This window comes from Schistocerca americana, chromosome 8, assembly GCF_021461395.2.
Source record: "Schistocerca americana isolate TAMUIC-IGC-003095 chromosome 8, iqSchAmer2.1, whole genome shotgun sequence".
Lineage (NCBI taxonomy): Eukaryota > Metazoa > Arthropoda > Insecta > Orthoptera > Acrididae > Schistocerca > Schistocerca americana.
Window position 1 is genome coordinate 287284886 of NC_060126.1, and position 21121 is coordinate 287306006.

Here is a 21121-nt window from a genome sequence, read left to right on the forward strand (position 1 = left end):
AGTGGATGATGAAGAGCTTATAAATTGTACAATAAACAGAAAATGATGAAGCTGAAGAAAGTAATTAAGAAATTCACTAATAATGTAGTATATGGAGGAAGCTCTGCTGATGGTTACTAGAGGTATCACATGGAAAATTTGATTCTTACCAGTGAATGGCTTCCAAGTCTACATTTATAGTAACCTAATACAGTTACTGGTTTTTTGTGAACAGAGGATATCAATAAGATAGGTCTTTCAATAATTTCTGATAGTTTTTTTCTGTAGATTTTTTTTGAAGTGCACTTTGTGTAAAATGGTAGGTTTCCTAATTATATGTTAGTTGTGAAAACAATACAGGAAGCAACTCCTTAGGCGAACAGAGTTCAAGTGGGGCATGCACTGGAGTCTTATTTTTGTACTTCAGTAATAGTTTACTATTAGCACTGCATTACTAACAGGAATTTTCAATATTAGAATTAAAAATATTGTGCAATTTACAGAAAGTGTTACTTTAAGGGATATTCTTAATCTAGTTATGAATATACCAAACTCCAAATTTCCTACTTCCTTCCTCCTAGGAAACATAACTAAAGATGTATTGTTGAATAAAGATTTGTATTAAATGATTTACAACAGTAATAAAGTGTTTTAAAACATAATATGTCTGGAATAATACCACCCATATTGTTTGAGAAGATGTAAATAACCAAGTAACTGTAGTAATTCAGTATGTTTGTTTGAAGTAATCCCAAACAAATGTTTAAAAAATATTATTTTGTTTTTATTAGAAGATAAGTAGCATAAAGGCTACATAACATGCAAAGCATGTAATACACAAAAAGTTCATTCAGAAAACTCATTTTGTACCAATCATCAGGTTGGAATGGGTCCATAATCACTGCTGGGATGATTCTGGAAATGCAGAACTACCCTGGAAAAGGAGATAATCATTTTTTTAGTAAATGTATGAAACCTTTTATAAGATCCGTTAATGATAAATTTTGTTCTCACTTTGTCTGTGTAAAAGTTATGCCCAGAAAATTGAAAGCAAAAAAAATCTATAAGAATATTCTGTACAAGTCACCATGTACCAGGAAAACGGAATATTATTAATTCAAATTACATATAAAAACAAAGATGAGGTGACTTACCGAACAAAAACGCTGGCAGGTCGATAGACACACAAACAAACACAAACATACACACAAAATTCAAGCTTTCACAACAAATTGTTGCCTCATCAGGAAAGAGGGAAGGAGAGGGGAAGACAAAAGGAAGTGGGTTTTAAAGGAGAGGGTAAGGAGTCATTCCAATCCCGGGAGCGGAAAGACTTACCTTAGGGGGAAAAAAGGACAGGTATACACTCGCACACACGCACATATCCATCCACACATACAGACACAAGCAGAAATATGTCTGCTTGTGTCTGTATGTGTGGATGGATATGTGCGTGTGTGCGAGTGTATACCTGTCCTTTTTTCCCCCTAAGGTAAGTCTTTCCGCTCCCGGGATTGGAATGACTCCTTACCCTCTCCTTTAAAACCCACTTCCTTTTGTCTTCCCCTCTCCTTCCCTCTTTCCTGATGAGGCAACAATTTGTTGCGAAAGCTTGAATTTTGTGTGTATGTTTGTGTTTGTTTGTGTGTCTATCGACCTGCCAGCGTTTTTGTTCGGTAAGTCACCTCATCTTTGTTTTTATATATAATTTTTCCCACGTGGAATGTTTCCTTCCATTATATTAATTCAAATTACAGTTATATAATGCAGTAAGCATAGGACATAGGCATGGTACGATGGGTAAAAGAGATTTCATCTGTTACTGACACAGAAACTTCTTGTCAATGTGAACTACTTGCTATAATTGAGAAATACCAATTAGTGTCTAAAAACAATCAGTCGCATAACTGAAACTTTGTGGCAGATGGAGACTGTATGCAAGACCAGTACTTGAATCCTACGGGCTTCAAGCCTCAGTCTGGCACACAATTTTAATGTGCCAGGAAGTTTCATATCAGCACACTCTTCTGCTGAGTGACAATTCATTCTGGTATCATCTAATTTTCTGTAATAATTGTGGTTGTTAATGGGGTCCTGTCATTATCCAATATGCTTCCTATGTTTACAGAGTTACAGAATGAAACATGAATGAGGTCAAATATTTCATGTACAGAACCACACATTGAGCAATAATCACAGTACTCTTCCTCTGTTTCTATATTACAATGTGGAATTAAAAGTTAGAGCGCATAATATTGAGAAATGTGAAAGGAGCTTTGAACATTATTGTCCACCTGCAGCAGCCAGGATGAAAGAGCTATAAATCTGCACCACAGGTCAACATTTTACTAACTATACTGTCCATTATGGCACTTATCATAGGGGAAGGAATCTGGGAAGCAACTGCTTTAACGTGCTTGCATTTCATTTTATTTATTTTTGTGTCAGCTCATTTTAAATAACAGGTAAAAAGAATCGGAATATCAAATACAAATAGCAGTTAATGCCTAAGTTAAATAACAAGAATTTGAAAACCAAATACAAGTTATAAATACAAGAAACTCTTTAAATGTGTTGAAACTTAATAAAGTGCAGTTATTCCACCTGCAGTAGTTCTACTCCTGTTAAATAACTAACTTTTCCCCTATTAACTTCAGGCTGTGTCCTATTTATACATGTAATGTATACAGCTTGTGTTCCTAAAACTGCTGAAATAATGCTTGTACAATATTTCACAGAATTTCATTATGTATGTCATAGTTTGCAGTCTCCTGACATATTTGGTTTTGCCTAAAAGCTTGTTAATTGGGTAAAATTGAAATTGTTACAACATTAAGTAATCAGCAAATTAATGTGAGCTAATCAGTAGCTATGAGAGGATTGATACTGCTCATTAGAAAGCCATGATTTTGATTTTTCCAGTAACTAGTTTCATTTTTCAAAAAATTACTAACTTAAATAATATTTGTAATTAAAGTTTTGCCACACTGCAAGATCCTTTTCAGATGAACCCTTAAACTAGTTTGATTCCATGATTTGACTTTATATTTTTGCTGCCCTAATTTTTTAATTCAAAAGTCTATCTGGTTATCTAATTAAGTCACTAATTAAGAATTTAAATAAACTGGAAAAAATTATAAACAAGGAAATTTTACATGTAAGTTGATAGCAGACTGTGTAGGTAAATGCCTTAAACTTTAGTACTTTTCTTATCTTCTAATACATGGTTAATTATTAGGGGAATCAGTAGGATGATTGTTGTTGTTGTGGTCTTCAGTCCTGAGACTGCTTTGATGCAGCTCTCCATGCTACTCTATCCTGTGCAAGCTCCTTTGTCTCCCAGTACCTACTGCAACCTACATCCTTCTGAATCTGCTTGGTGTATTAATCTCTTGGTCTCCCTCTACGTATTTATCTTCCACGCTGCCTTCCAATACTAAATTGGTGATCCCTTCATGCCTCAGAACATGTCCTACCAACTGATCCCTTCTTCTAGTCAAGTTGTGCCACAAACTTCTCTTCTTCCCAATCCTATTCAGTATCTCCTCATTAGTTATGTGATCTACTCATCTAATTTTCAGCATTCTTCTGTAGCATCACATTTCGAAAGCTTCTATTCTCTTCTTGTCTAAACTATTTATCATCCATGCTCGACTCTTATAATTGCCATCTGGTTTCTGTACAAATTGTAAATAGTCTTTTGCTCCCTGTATTTTACCCCTGCCACCTTCAGAATTTGAAAGAGAGTATTCCAATCAACATTGTCAAAAGCTTTCTCTAAGTCTACAAATGCTAGAAATGTAGGTTTGCCTTTCCTTAATCTAGCTTCTAAGATAAGTCATAGGGTCAGTATTGTCTCACGTGTTCCAATATTTTTACGGAATCCAAACTGATCTTCCCCGAGGTCGGCTTCTACTAGTTTTTACATTCGTCTGTAAAGAATTCACGTTAGTATTTTGCAGCTGTGACTTATTAAACTGATAGTTCGGTAATTTTCACATCTGTCAACACCTGCTTTCTTTGGGATTGGAATTATTACATTCTTCTTGAAGTCTGAGGGTATTTCACCTGTCTCATACACCTTGCTCACCAGATGGTAGAGTTTTGTCAGGACTGGCTCTCCCAAGGCTGTCAGTAGTTCTAAGGGAATGTTGTCTACTCCTGGGGCCTTGTTTCGACTCAGGTCTTTTAGTGCTCTGTCAAACTCTTCACGCAGAATTGTATCTCCCATTTCATCTTCATCTACATCCTCTTCCATTTCCATAATATTGTCCTCAAGTACATCGCCCTTGTATAGACCCTCTATATACTCCTTCCACCTTTCTGCTTTCCCTTCTTTGATTAGAACTGGGTTTCCATCTGAGCTCTTGATACTCATACAAGTGGTTGTCTTTTCTCCAAAGGTCTCTTTAATTTTCCTGTAGGCAGTATCTATCTTACCCCCAGTGATATCAGCCTCTACATCCTTACATTTGTCCTCTAGCCATCCCTGCACTTCCTGTTGATCTCATTTTTGAGACGTTTGTATTCCTTTTTTCCTGCTTCATTTACTGCATTTTTATATTTTCTCCTTTCATCAATTAAATTCAATATTTCTTCTGTTACCCAAGGATTTCTACTAGTCCTCATCTTTTTACCTACTTGATCCTCTGCTGCCTTCACTACTTCATCCCTCAAAGCTACCCATTCTTCTTCTACTGTATTTCTTCCCCCATTCCTGTCAATTGTTCCCTTATGCTCTCCCTGAAACTCTGTACAACCTCTGGTTTAGTCAGTTTATCCAGGTCCCATCTCCTTAAATTCCCACCTTTTTGCAGTTTCTTCAGTTTTAATCTACAGTTCATAACTAATAGATTGTGGTCAGAGTCCACATCTGCCCCTGGAAATGTCTTACAATTTAAAACCTGGTTCCTAAATCTCTGTCTTATCATTATATAATCTATCTGAAACCCGTTAGTATCTCCAGGCTTCTTCCATGTACACAACCTTCTTTTATGATTCTTGAACCAAGTGTTAGCTATGAATAAGTTGTGCTCTGTGCAAAATTCTACCAGGCGGCTTCCTCTTTCATTTCTTACCCCCAATCCATAGTCACTTACTACGTTTCCTTCTCTCCCTTTGCCTACTACCGAATTCCAGTCACCTGTGACTATTAAATTTTCGTCTCCCTTCACTATCTTTTTTTTCATCATACATTTCTTCAATTTCTTCGTCATCGGCAGAGCTAGTTGGCATATAAACTTGTACTTCTGTAATAGGCATGGGCTTCATGTCTATCTTGGCCACAATAATGCGTTCACTGTGCTGTTTGTAGTAGCTTACCTGCACTCCTATTTTTTTAATCATTACTAAACCAACTCCTGCATTACCCCTATTTGATTTTGTATTTATAACCCTGTATTCACCTGACCAAAGGTCTTTTTCCTCCTGCCACCGAACTTCACTAATTCCCACTATATCTAACTTTAACCTATCCATTTCCCTTTTTAAATTTTCTAACCTACCTGCCTGATTAAGGGATCTGACATTCCACACTCCGACCCGTAGAATGCCAGTTTTCTTTCTCCTGATAACGACGTCCTCTTGATTAGTCTCCGCCCGGAGATCCGAATGGGGGACTATTTTACCTCCAGAATATTTTACCCAAGAGGACGCCATCATCATTTAACCATACAGTAAAGCTGCATGCCTTTGGGAAAAATTACGGCTGTAGTTTCCCCTTGCTTTCAACCGTTTGCAGTACCAGCACAGCAAGGCCGTTTTGGTTAGTGTTACAAGGCCAGATCAGTCAATCATCCTGACTGTTGCCCCTGCAACTACTGAAAAGGCTGCTGCCCCTCTTCAGGAACCACACGTTTGTCTGGCTTCTCAACAGATATCCCTCCGTTGTGGTTGCACCTACGGTACGGCTATATGTATCACTGAGGCACGCAAGCCTCCCCACCAACGGCAAGGTCCATGGTTCATGGGGGGGGGGGAGTAAACATCCACTTTTTACAGTACACAGTTCATAAAACTATAGTCACTTATGTGTAGTTCTTAGAGTGAATCATGAACACTTTGAATGTAGGCTCGACTGTTACGCACACTTTGACAAAGAGATATTAATTCAGTGCTAGCTTTGCTACATATTGTTATCGAGAGGAGTGACACAAAGATGTTACTGGCGGCAGGCTTTAATATGGAGATGCTGACTGGACGATAGCTGAGTGTGCATTGACTTTAAGGAAATAAGTTTACAAAGGTGTAACATAAACTGTGTCTATGTGGAATACTAGTTAAACTCGGCTATTACATTTATTTTTTAATGAGAACAAGGTCAAATTTTGAAGCAGTAGGATGATATTGCTTCAAAATTTGACCTTGTTCTCATTACAAAATAAATGTAATAGCCGAGTTTAACTATTATTCCTACACATGTCTATAAATAGTTGTGCAAACCCTTGATGCAGTCAGCCTGAGAACAGCATTCAATGTAATAAAAGCACATAGACACAGATTAGTTACACCTTTGTAAACTTATTTCATTAAAGTCAATGCACATTCAGCTATCCTCCAGTCAGCCTCCCCATATTAAAGCCTGCCACCAGTAACATCTTTGTGTCACTCTTCTTCATAACAATATGTAGCAAAGCTAACACTGAATTAATATCTCTTTGTCAAAGTGTGTGTAACAGTCAAGCCTACATTTAATGTGTTCATGATTCACTCTAAGAACTACACATAAGTGACTATAGTTTTACGAAGTGTGTACTGTAAAAAGTGGATGTTTACAAAATAAGTTGCCACTGATAGTTATCCCTAAGTGTACATGCTAACCTGGTTTATATCAAATATTAATACTTTTAAACTGGTCATCACCCAAATGTGGTTTAACAGAAATAGTTGGGCCAGTAAGTCAAATTTAAATCTAAGATGCGGCTGCAGTTACTGAACTGTGAGATCACAATCTAGTTTTTCAGGTATGAGACTTCAATTCTATGAGTGTCACCAAGAAACTTTAATCTGCACTACATTAGTACACTTACAGTGTCTCATAAGTATTCTTCAAAATAATGACCATGGTGTATGTGATAAATTTCTTGGGTATGTCCCTTCCCGTAATGTCATTGGTATTTTGTTTTCTCCACTGAAGGTGGGTCTCAGAAGTATTTTCTTTATAAATTATTAATTCCGATGGACCCATAAAAAGAAATCAAATGAATGAAGATCTGGCAGTCTAGTCGACCAATCTACCTGGCCAATTCATTGTTCAAGAAAGTAATTGGCGAGGTGGCGTTGCAGTGTGTTGCAGTAATACACTGATCAGTGAGAACATTATGACCACCTACCTAGCAGCTGGTATGTGCACCTTTGGCACAGTTAACAGTGGTGACACATCGTAGCATGGAAGCAGTGCGGCCTTGGAGGGAGTTGGCAACACATCTGCACACACAAGTCACCTAATTCCCGTAAATTATGGGGAGAAGCATTGATGAGCTCTGACACCACATTCACTCACATCCCAAATGTGTTTGATTGGGTTCAGATCTGGTGAGTTGGGGGGGCCAGCACATCAATTGGATCCCACCACTGTGTTTCTCGAACCATTCCATCACACTCCTTTTTCTTGTGACACAGGGCATTATCTTGTTAAAAAATGCCACTGCTGTCGGAAAACATGATCATCAAGAATGGGTGTACATGGTCTGCAACCATTGTATGATACTTCTTGACAATCATGGTGCCTTGCACAAGCTCCACTGGACCCATGCAGGCCCTTGTGTATGTTCCCTAGACATAATGGAAGTGCCATCAGCTTGCCTTCATCCTGCAGTACAGGTGCCAAGGTGCTGTTCCCTTGAAGATGACAGCTTTGCACCCTCCCATTGGCATGATGAAGAAGGTATCGGAATTCATAGACCATGCAATGTTCTGTCACTGTGCTGATGTTCAATACCGATGGTCATGTGCCCATTTCAGTCATAGTTGCCAATGCCATGCTGTTAACAATGGCATATGGCTGGGTTGCCAGCTGCGGAGGCCAATCATTAGGAGTGTTGGGCACACTGCATGTTCAGACACACTTGTATTCTGCTCAGCAGTAAAATCTGTTTTAGTTCTGCCACAGTTCCTATTTTACCAGTCTGACCAGCCTATGACATCTGTCATCCGTAATGATGGGTGACTGGCTAACTTTATGATGTCTGGACATGGTTTTACCTTGGATTTGCCACTGTTGAAGACACACACCACAGCACTTCTTGAACACCCAACAAGTTCTGCAGTTTCCGAAATGCTGGTGCTCAGTGTCCGGTACAATATGCCTCAGTCAAACTCAGATAGATCATCTGCCTTCCCCATTCTACAAACAGACTGCACACTCACTAATACTATATGCAATGTGTGTATGTCTGACTAGCAATGATTGATAATCAGATGACACTGCTATCGTCTCGATGGGTTTATATTGATAGTAGGTCAGTGGTCATAATGTTCTGGCTGGTCAGTGTATGCTAGAACTCCATCTTGTGTGTGCAGTCTCTGACAAAAAAAGTCCTGGTTGTTACAGTTGTTAAGTTCAAGTGATTGATAATGTGACAATAAACTTGACCTTATTCATAGCTGTAAATTTGAAAATATGGCTAGCAACAGAGTAGCTTGTGGCACATTATAAAGAGAAAGTTCTCTTCTGCTCAAGCTGTACGTTGCTGTATTTGTTAGTGATCTAAAGAGCTAAAGACACATAGTATAAATATAGAGTAGATGTTTGAGGGCACTCATTGCATAATTTATTTATACCACATTTTGTCTGTATGCTAAAAACATGTGTCTAGTGGAGCAATCTTATGATTTATTTTGGTTTCTGATCCTAGAGGAGTATCACATGGATCAATCAATGCACAGCCACTGAGGATGAATTGAGCAGCCCCACAGACCTCTAACAGATGCCTGTGTGTACTTAAATGGAATTCATATCTGTTGCATCCAAAAGATTCAGAGAAATGACTCTTCTTGTGGTCTTTGACTTGACTGGTTATCATGATCTGGCAGGTATTATGACAAACTGGCAAATTTTTACTGTATGAACTGCTATTGGTACTTGTCTTATTAGAAATAAATCCTTTTATTGTTAAACACAGGGTGTATACACGGACAAGAAAAGAAAAATTCCTGGATTTTTCCCGGTTAAAATTACATTTTCACCCCAGGTGAAAATACACTTTTTTTGTGTTAAGTGACAGTATACTTTTCCTTGGAACTGTAAAACTTATCAATCCTTTTAACAGTTATGGTTTTATACATCAGCATAGGACTTCCCTGCCCTTTGTTTTTAAACCAAACTCAGTTAAAAAATTTTTTTGGAAAGATCTTTGATGTGCAGCAACATGTACGCTGCATACAGCCAGTCAGAGATCATGTCACGTGCTCTCGCCAGCCAATCGCAGTGGATATTCAGAGCATAGGGCACATGATGTAGTCAGCCAATAGCAATATCACTGTTAAGTAGTGCGTACACGCAAATAGGAAAAGTTAATGGTTTAAATTAATATACATAGTGTTGCTACAAGTAAAGCAAAGCTTTCACATATAATATTGGTCTCAAAGATTAATAAGGGGCAAGAGAAGCTAAGCTTTCACATACAATGTTGACCTTTTTTTTGTATGAGTCACACTTTAAGGTACATCACACAAATGTGCTAGTAACATTTTTAATAAAGACATAAATGTCTGATCTTCTGGGTTCGAAATTTTTCTAAATGGCCATCCTCAAAGAGTTGATTTTTAAATGAGAGTCAAAAGCTCTGTGATTTAAGAAATTCATTGCACATTCTCACACATAGTTCATCTTGCATAAAAGGATGTTTACTTTGAAAGTAATGCTTTTCAAACAACCATTCGCAATATTTTCCTGCGACCTGTTAGAAATGGGTTCATTTCAGTAGTTTCCAGAAGAAATGGGTTCATTTCAGTAGTTGCCAGAGAGTGCCAGATAATGGGCATCACCGCACTTGTGCAGCTATGATGATGCAGGAAGCCCTTATGTTCGTAGGTGTAAAACATTAAAAGATCTTACATTATGCCATAAAAGAAGCAAGACATCAGAGGATACCCCAAGAACATGGGAATTTTGTGAACCATACTAAAATGCATACTTCGGCTTTAAGTGCACATTCATATGTCCATATTCGGTTGTAAATTTTCTTGGAGTACCAGTACTGTATTATCTCATGTTTGGTTCTTTGTTGTGGCATAATGCCATATGTGCTAGAAGATGAAAACATGCACTTTTGAAATACAGTGAACAGTTGAAACTAGCCAATAGTGTGGAATTAAGCACTTCGTTTCAAATAAATTGATTGCCTCAGTGGAAAGGATTAATAAACATGAAATTTCTTTAACAAACTGACAAAAAAAAAAAACTTCATTGTTCTGCAAGGTGGAAATAAAATAAAATCTAAAACTAATAACATATTTTAGTCTTCTGTGCTCATGTCAATGTATTTTAATTCAGTTGGTAGCTCCTGGGCACAGAAATCCATTTTGTTTTCATTTGACGTGAGAGCAATAAACGAAGAGGAAACAGCAAACTCATTAAACGTAAATGCGGGTCATGTTGAGATTATCCACCTCCCCATGATAACTCAGACTGTTTTGTGCATCTATAAATGTAGCAGGTTTCTCCAGTGTGGGAACCACTAGCCTTGCCTGAGCCAGGCAGTTCTGGCATGTAGAGCCATAGCAATAGCATGTAATATCAATGTGGCAACTATCACCAGACCATAATGGAGAGGTTTTCCATTATAGTGGGCTCTGATGGATTCAGAGACATACAAGCTGAGCTTCAGTTCATCAACAGCCTTCTTGCCAACATTCAGTGGATGTCCAGATTGTCCCTTTATCTTCAGAACCAGCTCTTGAAGGGTATCAGCGGCTACCAAGACACTACTTGCACAAAGTGGGTCAGTACTACCCAATTCTGTGGGCTGAAAATTGCAGGCCTGTTTATTCTGGACTAATGTTGATTCCTTTCCCTGCCATCCATTCACATAAAAAAAGGGATATTTAGTACAGGCACTTTGCTGGCAATGAAGCATACATGACACTTGATTTACAAATGGCTTGTGTTGTTACATATCACTCCACAGTAGCGAAATGTATCCCTACAACTTCTTACCAATGAATGATGTGAGTAAAAACCATACAGTAAGTTACTGTAGAGGAGGACACAGATATAGTGTGAATCTATCACTTTGTTTGCATTTGGAGAATAATGCTGAGGTATGATGTCTGTCTTCAAAATGGGACAGCAATCACAGTAACTTTGTGAAAGGAAGTACCTGCTAGGATGTGAATATAGAACTTTCTAGTATTGCTGACCTACTATGAAAAAGCTACAAGATCTCAAATAATATATGTTTGACAATAGTTGTGGTGTTGATTCAGACAAATGAAATGTTTGTGAAATGTCGTTTGTTCTATGTAAAGACTTTACATTCAATGATGTATATGGTTATTGTCAATACTGCATAGGTTTCAGTAATGTGAAATGAGTGAGCATGTCATCCAAAAGTAATTATAATGTGGTGTTAAGTTTTTCTAACAGCAATTATGAAGCTGTCAGTGAAGAAGTTGATCATAGATTTTCAAGAGGGCAGGGTCTGAAAATTATTTAATTGGATATGATTCTTCAATTTCTCCAGGTGTATTTTACGACGAAATAAATCTTGAGTGAACAGCCTGGTATGAGTGTGCACAGGTCACAATATTTAGGCAATCGACCACGTTGCCTTCATCAGGTCATCAGCGCATCTGACGATGGCAAAGTGGTCGATTGCCAAAATATTGTGTCCTATGCACACATACCAGGCTGTTCACCCGAGATTTATTTCATCATTTAATTGGACAGATAAAAAATCTACTCACCAAGTGGTGGCAAAACACACACATAAAAGACGGCTGTAATTGGTAAGCTTTTGGAGCCAATGGCTCATTCTTCAGGCAGAAGGGTTGAAGGGGAAGGAAGAGGGCTCAAGGAAAACGACTGGAGAGGTCTATGAAAAGGGATAGATTTCAGGAAAGTTACCCGGAACTATGGGTCAGGGGAGACTTAGCATGTGGGACGAGAAGGCAAGACTGAAGTTCTGGGTGATTTCCTAAAATGTACCCCTTTTTGTAAACCTTTCCAGTCATTTTCCTTCACCCTTCTTCCTTCCCCTTCAACCCTTCTGCCTGAAGAAGGGGCCACTGGCTCCAAAAGCTTGCCAATTCCAACGGTTTTTTATGTGTGTGTTCTGCCACCACTTAGTAAGTAGATTTTTTATCTATCTAATAAAATAAGATTCACAAATTTGCTGCACAAGAATTTGCAGAGGTACTTAAACAAATTTCATACTCTACAGTAAGACTTAATACTTTAGAACAAAGTAAAGATGGAGAGATGAAAGAGCACTCTGAAGTTCTGCTTTCACAATAAAGAAATGTCTAAGTGATTTAACTGAGAGAGGGAGAGAGTGATAGAGAGAGAGAATTCTGGTCCAACCTGCTGGAGATGGTGGTCTTGTGTGCGTGAGTTGTGCTTGCTTGTGTGATTGAATGTGTGTGTATTTCTCTTTCTTTCTTTTTATGAAGGCTATGGCCAAAAGTTAACATGAAAGTGCCTTTTAATTGTGCCTGTCTGCAACTTAATGTGCCCTCTTTGTGGTTCTTAGCAACCTATCCTTTCCTTACATTGTAGATACTCCAACCTGGAGTTTCCATTGTTTGATTTAAACAAACCAGGACTTCATTCAAAAGCAATTAAAGCCCTAGTGCTGAGTTTTCCTAATAGCAATTATGAAGCAGTCAGTAAACAAGTCTATCACACCATTCAAGAGGGTTCAGTCCAAAAATATGAACACTGTAATAAAGCATCTCTATGGATTAACGCATCCAGTGAAGTGAAACCCCACGTGTTTCACAGCTTTTGTTCATATGTACAGAATGGACGAAAGGTGCTGATACACAGGTGTTACTGTGTATCACACAGCCTTTAATCTTGTTTCAGGAGAATCTCCACTCCTCCTTTTTATATTCAATCAAAAATTCATTCATCAAGTCGGCATTTAACTACTAAATGAAACTGAAAAATCTGCCTATTATTCCTAATTAAAAGAGAGTCCCAGGAGCAGTACAATAGCTTCTTAATTGTCCTTCTGAGAAAAAAAGAACCGTCTGTCACAATTTATAATTTACAAATTAACTCCGCCTCTTCTGTGGTTCCACCAAAAGGAACAATTCTGTGGATTTGGGTCCCACTAACTCCCTGGAGTCAGAATTAAACACAGAAATAACTAACATCTGAAGAGTTGTTTCCCAATGCAGAAGCCTACTTCTCAGAATTATGTTGCTGTCACAAGTGGCACATCGAAGAGAGCTTAACCAAGGGGCTGAAAGCAGTTGGCACATGAATTGGCCATCTCTTGTCAATGGGAATTACCCGCAAAGGTCCCCAAGTTTCCTTAAATGTCTGTTCTCCAGGAAGTGATGTGGCACCGCCTTGTAACTAGTGACCGGATGTAGATGTAGCCTTGCAATGCATCCAGTGAACTACTGCTGCTGCCTGGCAAGAAACTTGTTGGTCCATAGCTCTCATGCGCATCCTGGTGGTCTGGGAACATCCTCAAAAATCCAGCATGGCTGCTATGGACTGCACGAGCATTGCTTTCTGTAACTCACATGTCGTAGCCAATGATGCATGTTGCAAAAATCACATTTATTTTGATAGACTGAGAAAATATATGTTCTCTTCATCTGTATACATGCATGATTGTTCCACTTTCTAACAAGTTCATTTCTATAAGTCTGGGATCAAGTAATTTAGATTTTACTATCATTATGCACAAATCCCTAATCCAATCATTTAGCAGAGTATGTTTGAGCAGTTTAGTAAAAACTGTTCAAAGTGATATGAAATGTGTCATGAGCTTGTTCATCTGCATAATACTTTGCAATACTATAGACACCCAGGATAATATCATCAAAAAATTATTGTAGTTTGTGGACAGGATAATCCGTACCGAAAACCAGGTTTTTATACATTTTTTAAACAAGTAACACCAGTGTTACAAAAGAAACAATCATCTGGACGGTGACATAGAACACATTTTCTTCATATCATCTGCGGCATCTGGCATCTCTGGCTTACATAGATCAGCCAGTTTATTTCCCAAGAATGCGAAGCATATTTTCTTTAGCAAATCTTGATGCTTCTCAGTTATTTGCCCAAATAGCTGTGAACATTTCACACGGCTTCCATGTTAGGGGAAGTGTGATGGCCTCTTACTGAATCTGACTAGTGGATTAACATTGAGGCACAGGCACGAAGTGCTGGCCAGCCTGGATGTGGGTTTTAGGTGGTTTCGTACATTCGTCTAGCCGAATATTGGGCTGATCCCTGGGTACTGCCTCATTTACATGATTTGCAAAAATTTCAAAACCATTCGCACACTTTCGCATGTGATAACAGTAGATGTACACAGACAAGGATACACAAATTCCAACTAAAGTGAATTGGGGTGGTGGCGACAAGAATGACATCTGGCCTTCCTCTACCACTAATGTCACCAAATCCAGATTAACATGCTGACTCTGTGGAGAGTGAACATATGGGCTAGGGCCAGGAGAAAATAGAAAAATCATTATGTTTCTTAATTACAAACTCATCACAAATGTAGCAAAAACTGTCAGGGCAATTCTTACTGCTGTAATCAGTCACTGTGCTAAACACATGCACTACAAGGTAGTAAAGTGAGGCTATATTGTTACAAAGCAAATAGCTACAACTAAAGAAGAAGACCCAAAGAGCTTGTCATAATAGTTAAAACATACACTAATGAGCCAAAACATTATGGTAGGTTTCAGGAGGCATGTGGCACAATACGTCTACTAACAGGTCATGATTTCTCCTACATCACAGGCCAATGGCTCATCGGTGCAGAGCTGGCGCCCAAGAAAATCCCAGATGTGTTCCACTGGGCTCAATTCATGTGAATTTGGTGGTCAAGACATCAATGTGAGTTCATTATAATGCTCCTCAAACCACTGTTTATACCTAAAAAAATAAAGGGTTGTATCCGTTCTATAAAAATTTAAAAATCTGGGCCCCAGTAACAGATGATGTTGATGTATCAACATGGGAACATGTAGAGATCATCTACTGCAGATCCCCCTGTCCAACAAAGTGGACAAGATAGTGTGCTCCAAAGCACTTGTGCTGCACCAACATTAAACTCTACTGCAGGCTGTTGCCTAACCTGCTTTGTGGAGCAGGCAAATCTCCAAGCCCCATGTTCTATGATGAGGTGTGGAGTCCTACATCTTGTTATGTATTCATGGTTTCACCATCCTTCAAGCATTTTCCATAGATGGTCAGAACAACTGCACATGAATAGCCAACCAGCTTCACCACTTCTGAGATGTCTGATCCAAGCTGCTGGGTCATAACAATCCATCCTTTCTCAATTTGAGGAAACTTTAAGTGGCAGATAGACACATTGTGAAAAGATTGCTAGTTACTTTTTAGGTATCCTTAATTACTGCAGAAACTTAAAGAAGAAAAGGGAAATATAAATCAAATGCACAATACAGCTGCTACAAAAAGACAAATATATTTTAGAATAGCAACAAAAGACAGAGATATGCTACACAGCATACAGATTAATATAAAAATTCCACTTCAACACTTACCCTAAATGTTTATATTGCTGAGTACTTTACTTAACACATTTCAATTATGATTTAAAATATTCAATCCAGACACATGGCACTGGTTTGGTGAGAATATCTGCAGCTTCCTGCTGCCCAGAGCATGCTTGATGGTTAGCTGACCTTCATGAATTTTCTCATGAATGTAGTGAAGGTGAACATCAATAATCTTTGACCTCTTGTGAAATTCAGGATTTTTCCCGGATCAATGGCATTTTCAATATCAACAAGAAGAACAGGAACACTCTGCAGGGGTGAAATTTCTTCATAGAGCTTGGATGGCCATTTTCCTTCACTTGCATCTTCACTGGCATTCACATATTCTGACTCAGGTGTTGAATGTGATAAGCACTGTTGCATTTACTGACCTAGGTAATCATTCCTCCACAAAATCTCACACTCGCTCTGCTATCATGCATCACATTTCTGGATCACTGGCACAGTCAGCATCAATACATACAGTGTAATTCAGGAAGAATGCCACATAATTTGTGAGGTGTACTAAATGTGAAAATAAACCAAAGAAGTTCTTTGAACATGTGTCTGATCTTCAATCATTATGGAATTGGAGTAGACTGAAGACTACACACATCCAAGAATGGATATGAAAACAAGTGTGAAAATTATTTACCAAATTGCCTTGCAGGCACTGTGATGGACAGAATAATGGTGGGACAGATGGCTGATCCACCTTACAAGTGTGTGTGGGTTCTCCAATGGATGGCAGCACTGTGATGTTACATCAAGGCAACAGCTGCAAACATACCTAGAGTAAAATTGTAGGTTGGACCAGTGAGTAGCTGTGTGGCCATGTGAGTGTCATGTCTGTGTGTTGTTTAATTGAGAAAGTCCGTAGTATACATGAATACCAACATGCAGCATATGTTCACCCATGCACAATATACAGACACGTTTTTTGTGTATGGATACTGTAAGGGCAGTGTCTGTGCAGCTGTGACAGAATACCAGAGATGTTTCCCTGAGTGATGAACTCCTGGGCTGGGGTATTTTCCGGGGTTTTCCAAACATTACATGAATCCAGAACACTACCCTTTTCTCAACTGACTGGACAACCTCACATTCTGATGTTATGTGTATACTGGATAGTATTCCAGATTCATGTAATGTTTGAAAAATTTTGGGAAATGCTCTGGCAGATGGGGTCCATCAATCAGGGAGACATCTCTGGTATTCTGTCACAGCCACAAGGGTGCTGCCATTACAGTACTGTACACAAACAACATGTCTGCATATTGTGCGAACTTGCAAAATTACATAACATTCATGTACAACAAACAAATGCCCTCATGGCTGCTCACTGATCCATCCCACAACTGCACACTGGGTATGCTTGCAGCTATTGCCTCAGTGCGACATCACAGTGCTGCCATCTATTTTAGAACCCCCAAACTTCTTGTAGGATGGATCAGCCATCTGTCCCGCCATTATTCTGTCCATCACAGTGTCTATGCAGTATTTTCCCACCATTATTCTGTCCACCACAGCGTCTACACAACATTTCAGTAAGTAATATTCACACTTGTCTTCATAATCTTTCATGGATATGTGTAGTCTTCAACCCACTCCAGTTCCATAACAATAAAAAATCAGATACTGTTTGATTGAAGTTGACACTGGACTTGTCTCTGTCCATAAACCATTGAAGAATGTCTATAGAATAACTTTTTTGATTAACCTCTGCTCAAACGCACCTCGACCAGTTCACTACCTGGTGCAACCAGTGGCTGCTTTGCATCAACCCTTCCAAGACCCAGGCAGGTTGTACCATCTGCTACTTCTGGCTCCACGATTTTTACCTACCTTTATGTTCGTCCTACCCAACTCACTCCTGCCCTGAAATACCTTGGCCTCACCCTCGACTGCCACATCACCTGGACTCCCCATATCCTTACGATCCAACACAAAGCCCACAATAGACCATGCCTCCTGAAACTCCTGCCCAGCCAGACATGGGGACTGCATCCTTCCACCATCCTTCACACCAACAAATGCTTGATCAGCCCCATCCTTTGTTATGACAGCATTGCCTGAATTTCCACCTGATTCTATAAAGCCCTCGTATGCCATGCACTCTGTCTCGCCTTCCGTACCTCCCCCGTCCCCCCACCCACACCCCCAACATTTGAGGCTTTAATGAAACAAATTGGTCACATGTGTATCATTTAAAGTATTTTCCATCGCTGGCCACTACTTTCTCCCATCTTTTGGGCAGTGTATAAATCACATGTTCAAAAATTGTTCATCTTTTGAAGTGATCCATGAATTGATCCAATTTGTGACTTCTTCATGAGATCGGAAGTGTTCATCAGCCAGGCCATGCGCCATTCATCTAAACAGGTGATAGTCAGAGGGAGCAATGTCTGGAGAATTCAGCGGGTGGGATAGGACTTCACATTTTAATGTTTCCAAGTACGTTTTGAACTCTTTTGCAATGTGGGGTAAGTGTTGTCGTGCTGCAAAATCACTATATCGTGCCTCTCGCTGTATTACGGACAATTGTCTTTTAATGCTCTGCTCAAATGCATTAATTGTGTTTGATAACAAGCACCTATGATTGTTTCACTTGGTTGTAACACCTCATGGTACACAATGCCGAGCTGGTCCCACCAAATGCAGAGCGTGATCTTGGAGCCGTGAATATTTGGTTTGGCCATCGACGTGGAAGCATGACCAGGATATCCCCATGATTTTTTGCATTTTGGGTTATTGTAATGAACCCATTTTTCGTCCCCGGTCACAATGCAGTGCAGAAATCCCTTCCGTTTTTGCCTCTGAAGCAATTGTTTAGAAACACACAAACACCTTTATCAGTAAACTCTTCCGGGCTAAGTTGCCATGGTCGATCTGTAGAACTTCTTCTCCCTGACGTTTCGTTCTCAACTACGGAGAACATCTTCTGAGGTGAGTCGACGACTGGCTGCTAGGAGCTGGGGCCGCCGCTTATATAGAGATCGTAGGGGGCGCCACCACACGTCACGTGGCGTCGATGTGCAGCTATCTCTGGCTATCGTCTGTTCTCTCGATTGCAGGCAATCGATTGTCACGTGATTGATGCAACGTCGACCGCCATATCTTATCCAATTTTAATCCTTCTTCTTTACGATTAAAATTGTATTGATGTTTGTGGATTTCAATTGCCTCTCTATACATACGTGTATAATAGTGCGACTTCCTCGCTAGCACGCTTGTTTCACCAAATTTTATTTCATGATCTCCATCCTTAAAAACATGTTCCGCTACTGCCGATTTGTCGATATGTCCCAAGCGACAGTTTCTTTTGTGCTCCGTCAACCGTGTATTGATGCTTCTTTTTGTAGTTCCTATGTAAACTCTGCCACAACTACACGGAATTTTATATACCCCGGGGGTGGCTAGGGGGTGATGAGCATCTTTTGTTGATCTTAGGCATTCACTAATTTTCTTAGTAGATCTAAAAATGGTCTCTACCTGAAACTTGGCTAGTACTTTTCCAATGCGATCCATGATATTATGGATGAACGGAAGAAATACTTTTCCAGCTGATGGTTGTTGCTGTCGCCTATTTTTAGGCATTTTTCTATTTGGGTGAAGTGCTCGGTTAATCTCGTTTTTCGAATAACCATTTTTCGCAAAGGCCATTCGTAAATGATTTAGTTCTTCTTGTAAGTAGCCTGGTTCACAAATATTATTGGCCCTATCCACTAGTGTTTTTATGACCCCCCTTTTTTGGCTAGGGTGGTGGTTTGAGTTCTTATGGAGGTAGCGATCAGTATGTGTACCTTTCCTGTAGACCTTATGGCCTAAGGTCCCATCCGTCCGTTTGATAACTGATACATCCAAGAAGTTAAGTTGTCCATTCTTCTCCTTCTCCATAGTAAATTTAATCTTTGGGTTGATGCTATTTAAGTGTACCAGAAAATCATTCAAGTCTTCTTCCTCATGATTCCATATTACAAAGGTATCATCCACATACCGGTATCGGTATCCACATACCGGTATCCACATACCGGTATCCACATACCGGTCACTTGGGACATATCGACAAATTGGCAGTAGTGGAACATGTTTTTAAGGATGGAGATCATGAAATAAAATTTGGTGAAACAAGCGTGCTAGCGAGGAAGTCGCACTATTATACACGTATGTATAGAGAGGCAATTGAAATTCACAAACATCAATACAATTTTAATCGTAAAGAAGAAGGATTAAAATTGGATAAGATATGGTGGTCGACGTTGCATCAATCACGTGACAATCGATTGCCTGCAATCGAGAGAACAGATGATAGCCAGAGATAGCTGCACATCGATGCCACGTGACGTGTGGTGGCGCCCCCTACGATCTCTATATAAGCGGCGGCCCCAGCTCCTAGCAGCCAGTCATCGACTCACCTCAGAAGATGTTCTCCGTAGTTGAGAACGAAATGTCAGGGAGAAGAAGTTCTACAGATCGACCACGGCAACTTAGCCCGGAAGAGTTTACTGATAAAGACGCCGGCCGTGAAAGCCTACATGGAATGACACACAAACACCGTTCAATGTCTCTTGGTTTCAGCTCACAAGGGACCCAAGTTCCTTCTTTCTGAATCATGCCCATAGCCTTGAGATGTTTTGAAATGGCTTTCTGTGTCACTCCCACTAATCATGCCAATTCTTCTTGAGTTTGACGTGAGTCTTCACTCAGCAATGTCTCCAATTCTGCATCTTTGAAAACATTCTCTCTTCCACCACTATGTCGGTCTATGATGTTAAAATCACCATTCTTGAAGCATTGAAACCACTCATGACACATTCTTTCACTAATAGCATCCTTACCATAAGTACTTGAGAGCATTTTATGAGACTCTGCCACTGTTTTCTTCATATTGAACAAAACGGTAACACATCCAGCAAATGACGAGAATTAGGCTTGTAAACTGACATTTTCAATCAAGAACAACTTTATGATGCAGACACAAATCGACTAATGTTTGAATGAGGTTATGTTGACCAAGGTCCAAGCTAACTGTTTGACATCTGCTATCTGTTTCTTTCGACCGATACTTACCACTGTTGTCACCTATCGGCAAACATTGGAAGCAAAGTTGTACACCTTGTATCTACATCTACATCTACATCCATACTCCGCAAGCCACCTGACGGTGTGTGGCGGAGGGTACCTTTAGTACCTCTATCAGTTCTCCCTTCTATTCCAGTCTCGTATTGTTAGTGGAAAGAAGGATTGTTGGTATGCTTCTGTGTGGGCTCTAATCTCTCTGATTTTATCCTCATGGTCTTTTCGTGAGATATACGTAGGAGGGAGCAATATACTGCTTTACTCCTCAGTGAAGATATGTTCTCAAAACTTTAACAAAAGCCCGTACCGAGATACTGAGCGTCTCTCCTGCAGAGTCTTCCACTGGAGTTTATCTATCATC

At 39.5% G+C, this 21121-nt stretch overlaps 1 protein-coding gene across 2 annotated transcripts in view; it reads right to left on the reverse strand.

Annotated features, from left to right (window-relative positions):
- Positions 1-741: 741 nt before the first annotated feature.
- Positions 742-21121, reverse strand: part of LOC124544677 (proton-coupled folate transporter-like) — a 165486-nt gene continuing 145106 nt past the window's right edge. For both annotated transcript variants that reach the window (XM_047123302.1, XM_047123301.1), the window contains one exon: positions 742-913. In XM_047123302.1, the coding sequence (XP_046979258.1) occupies positions 856-913 (58 nt within the window). In that variant the 3' untranslated portion in view covers positions 742-855. The remainder of the gene's footprint in view (positions 914-21121) is intronic.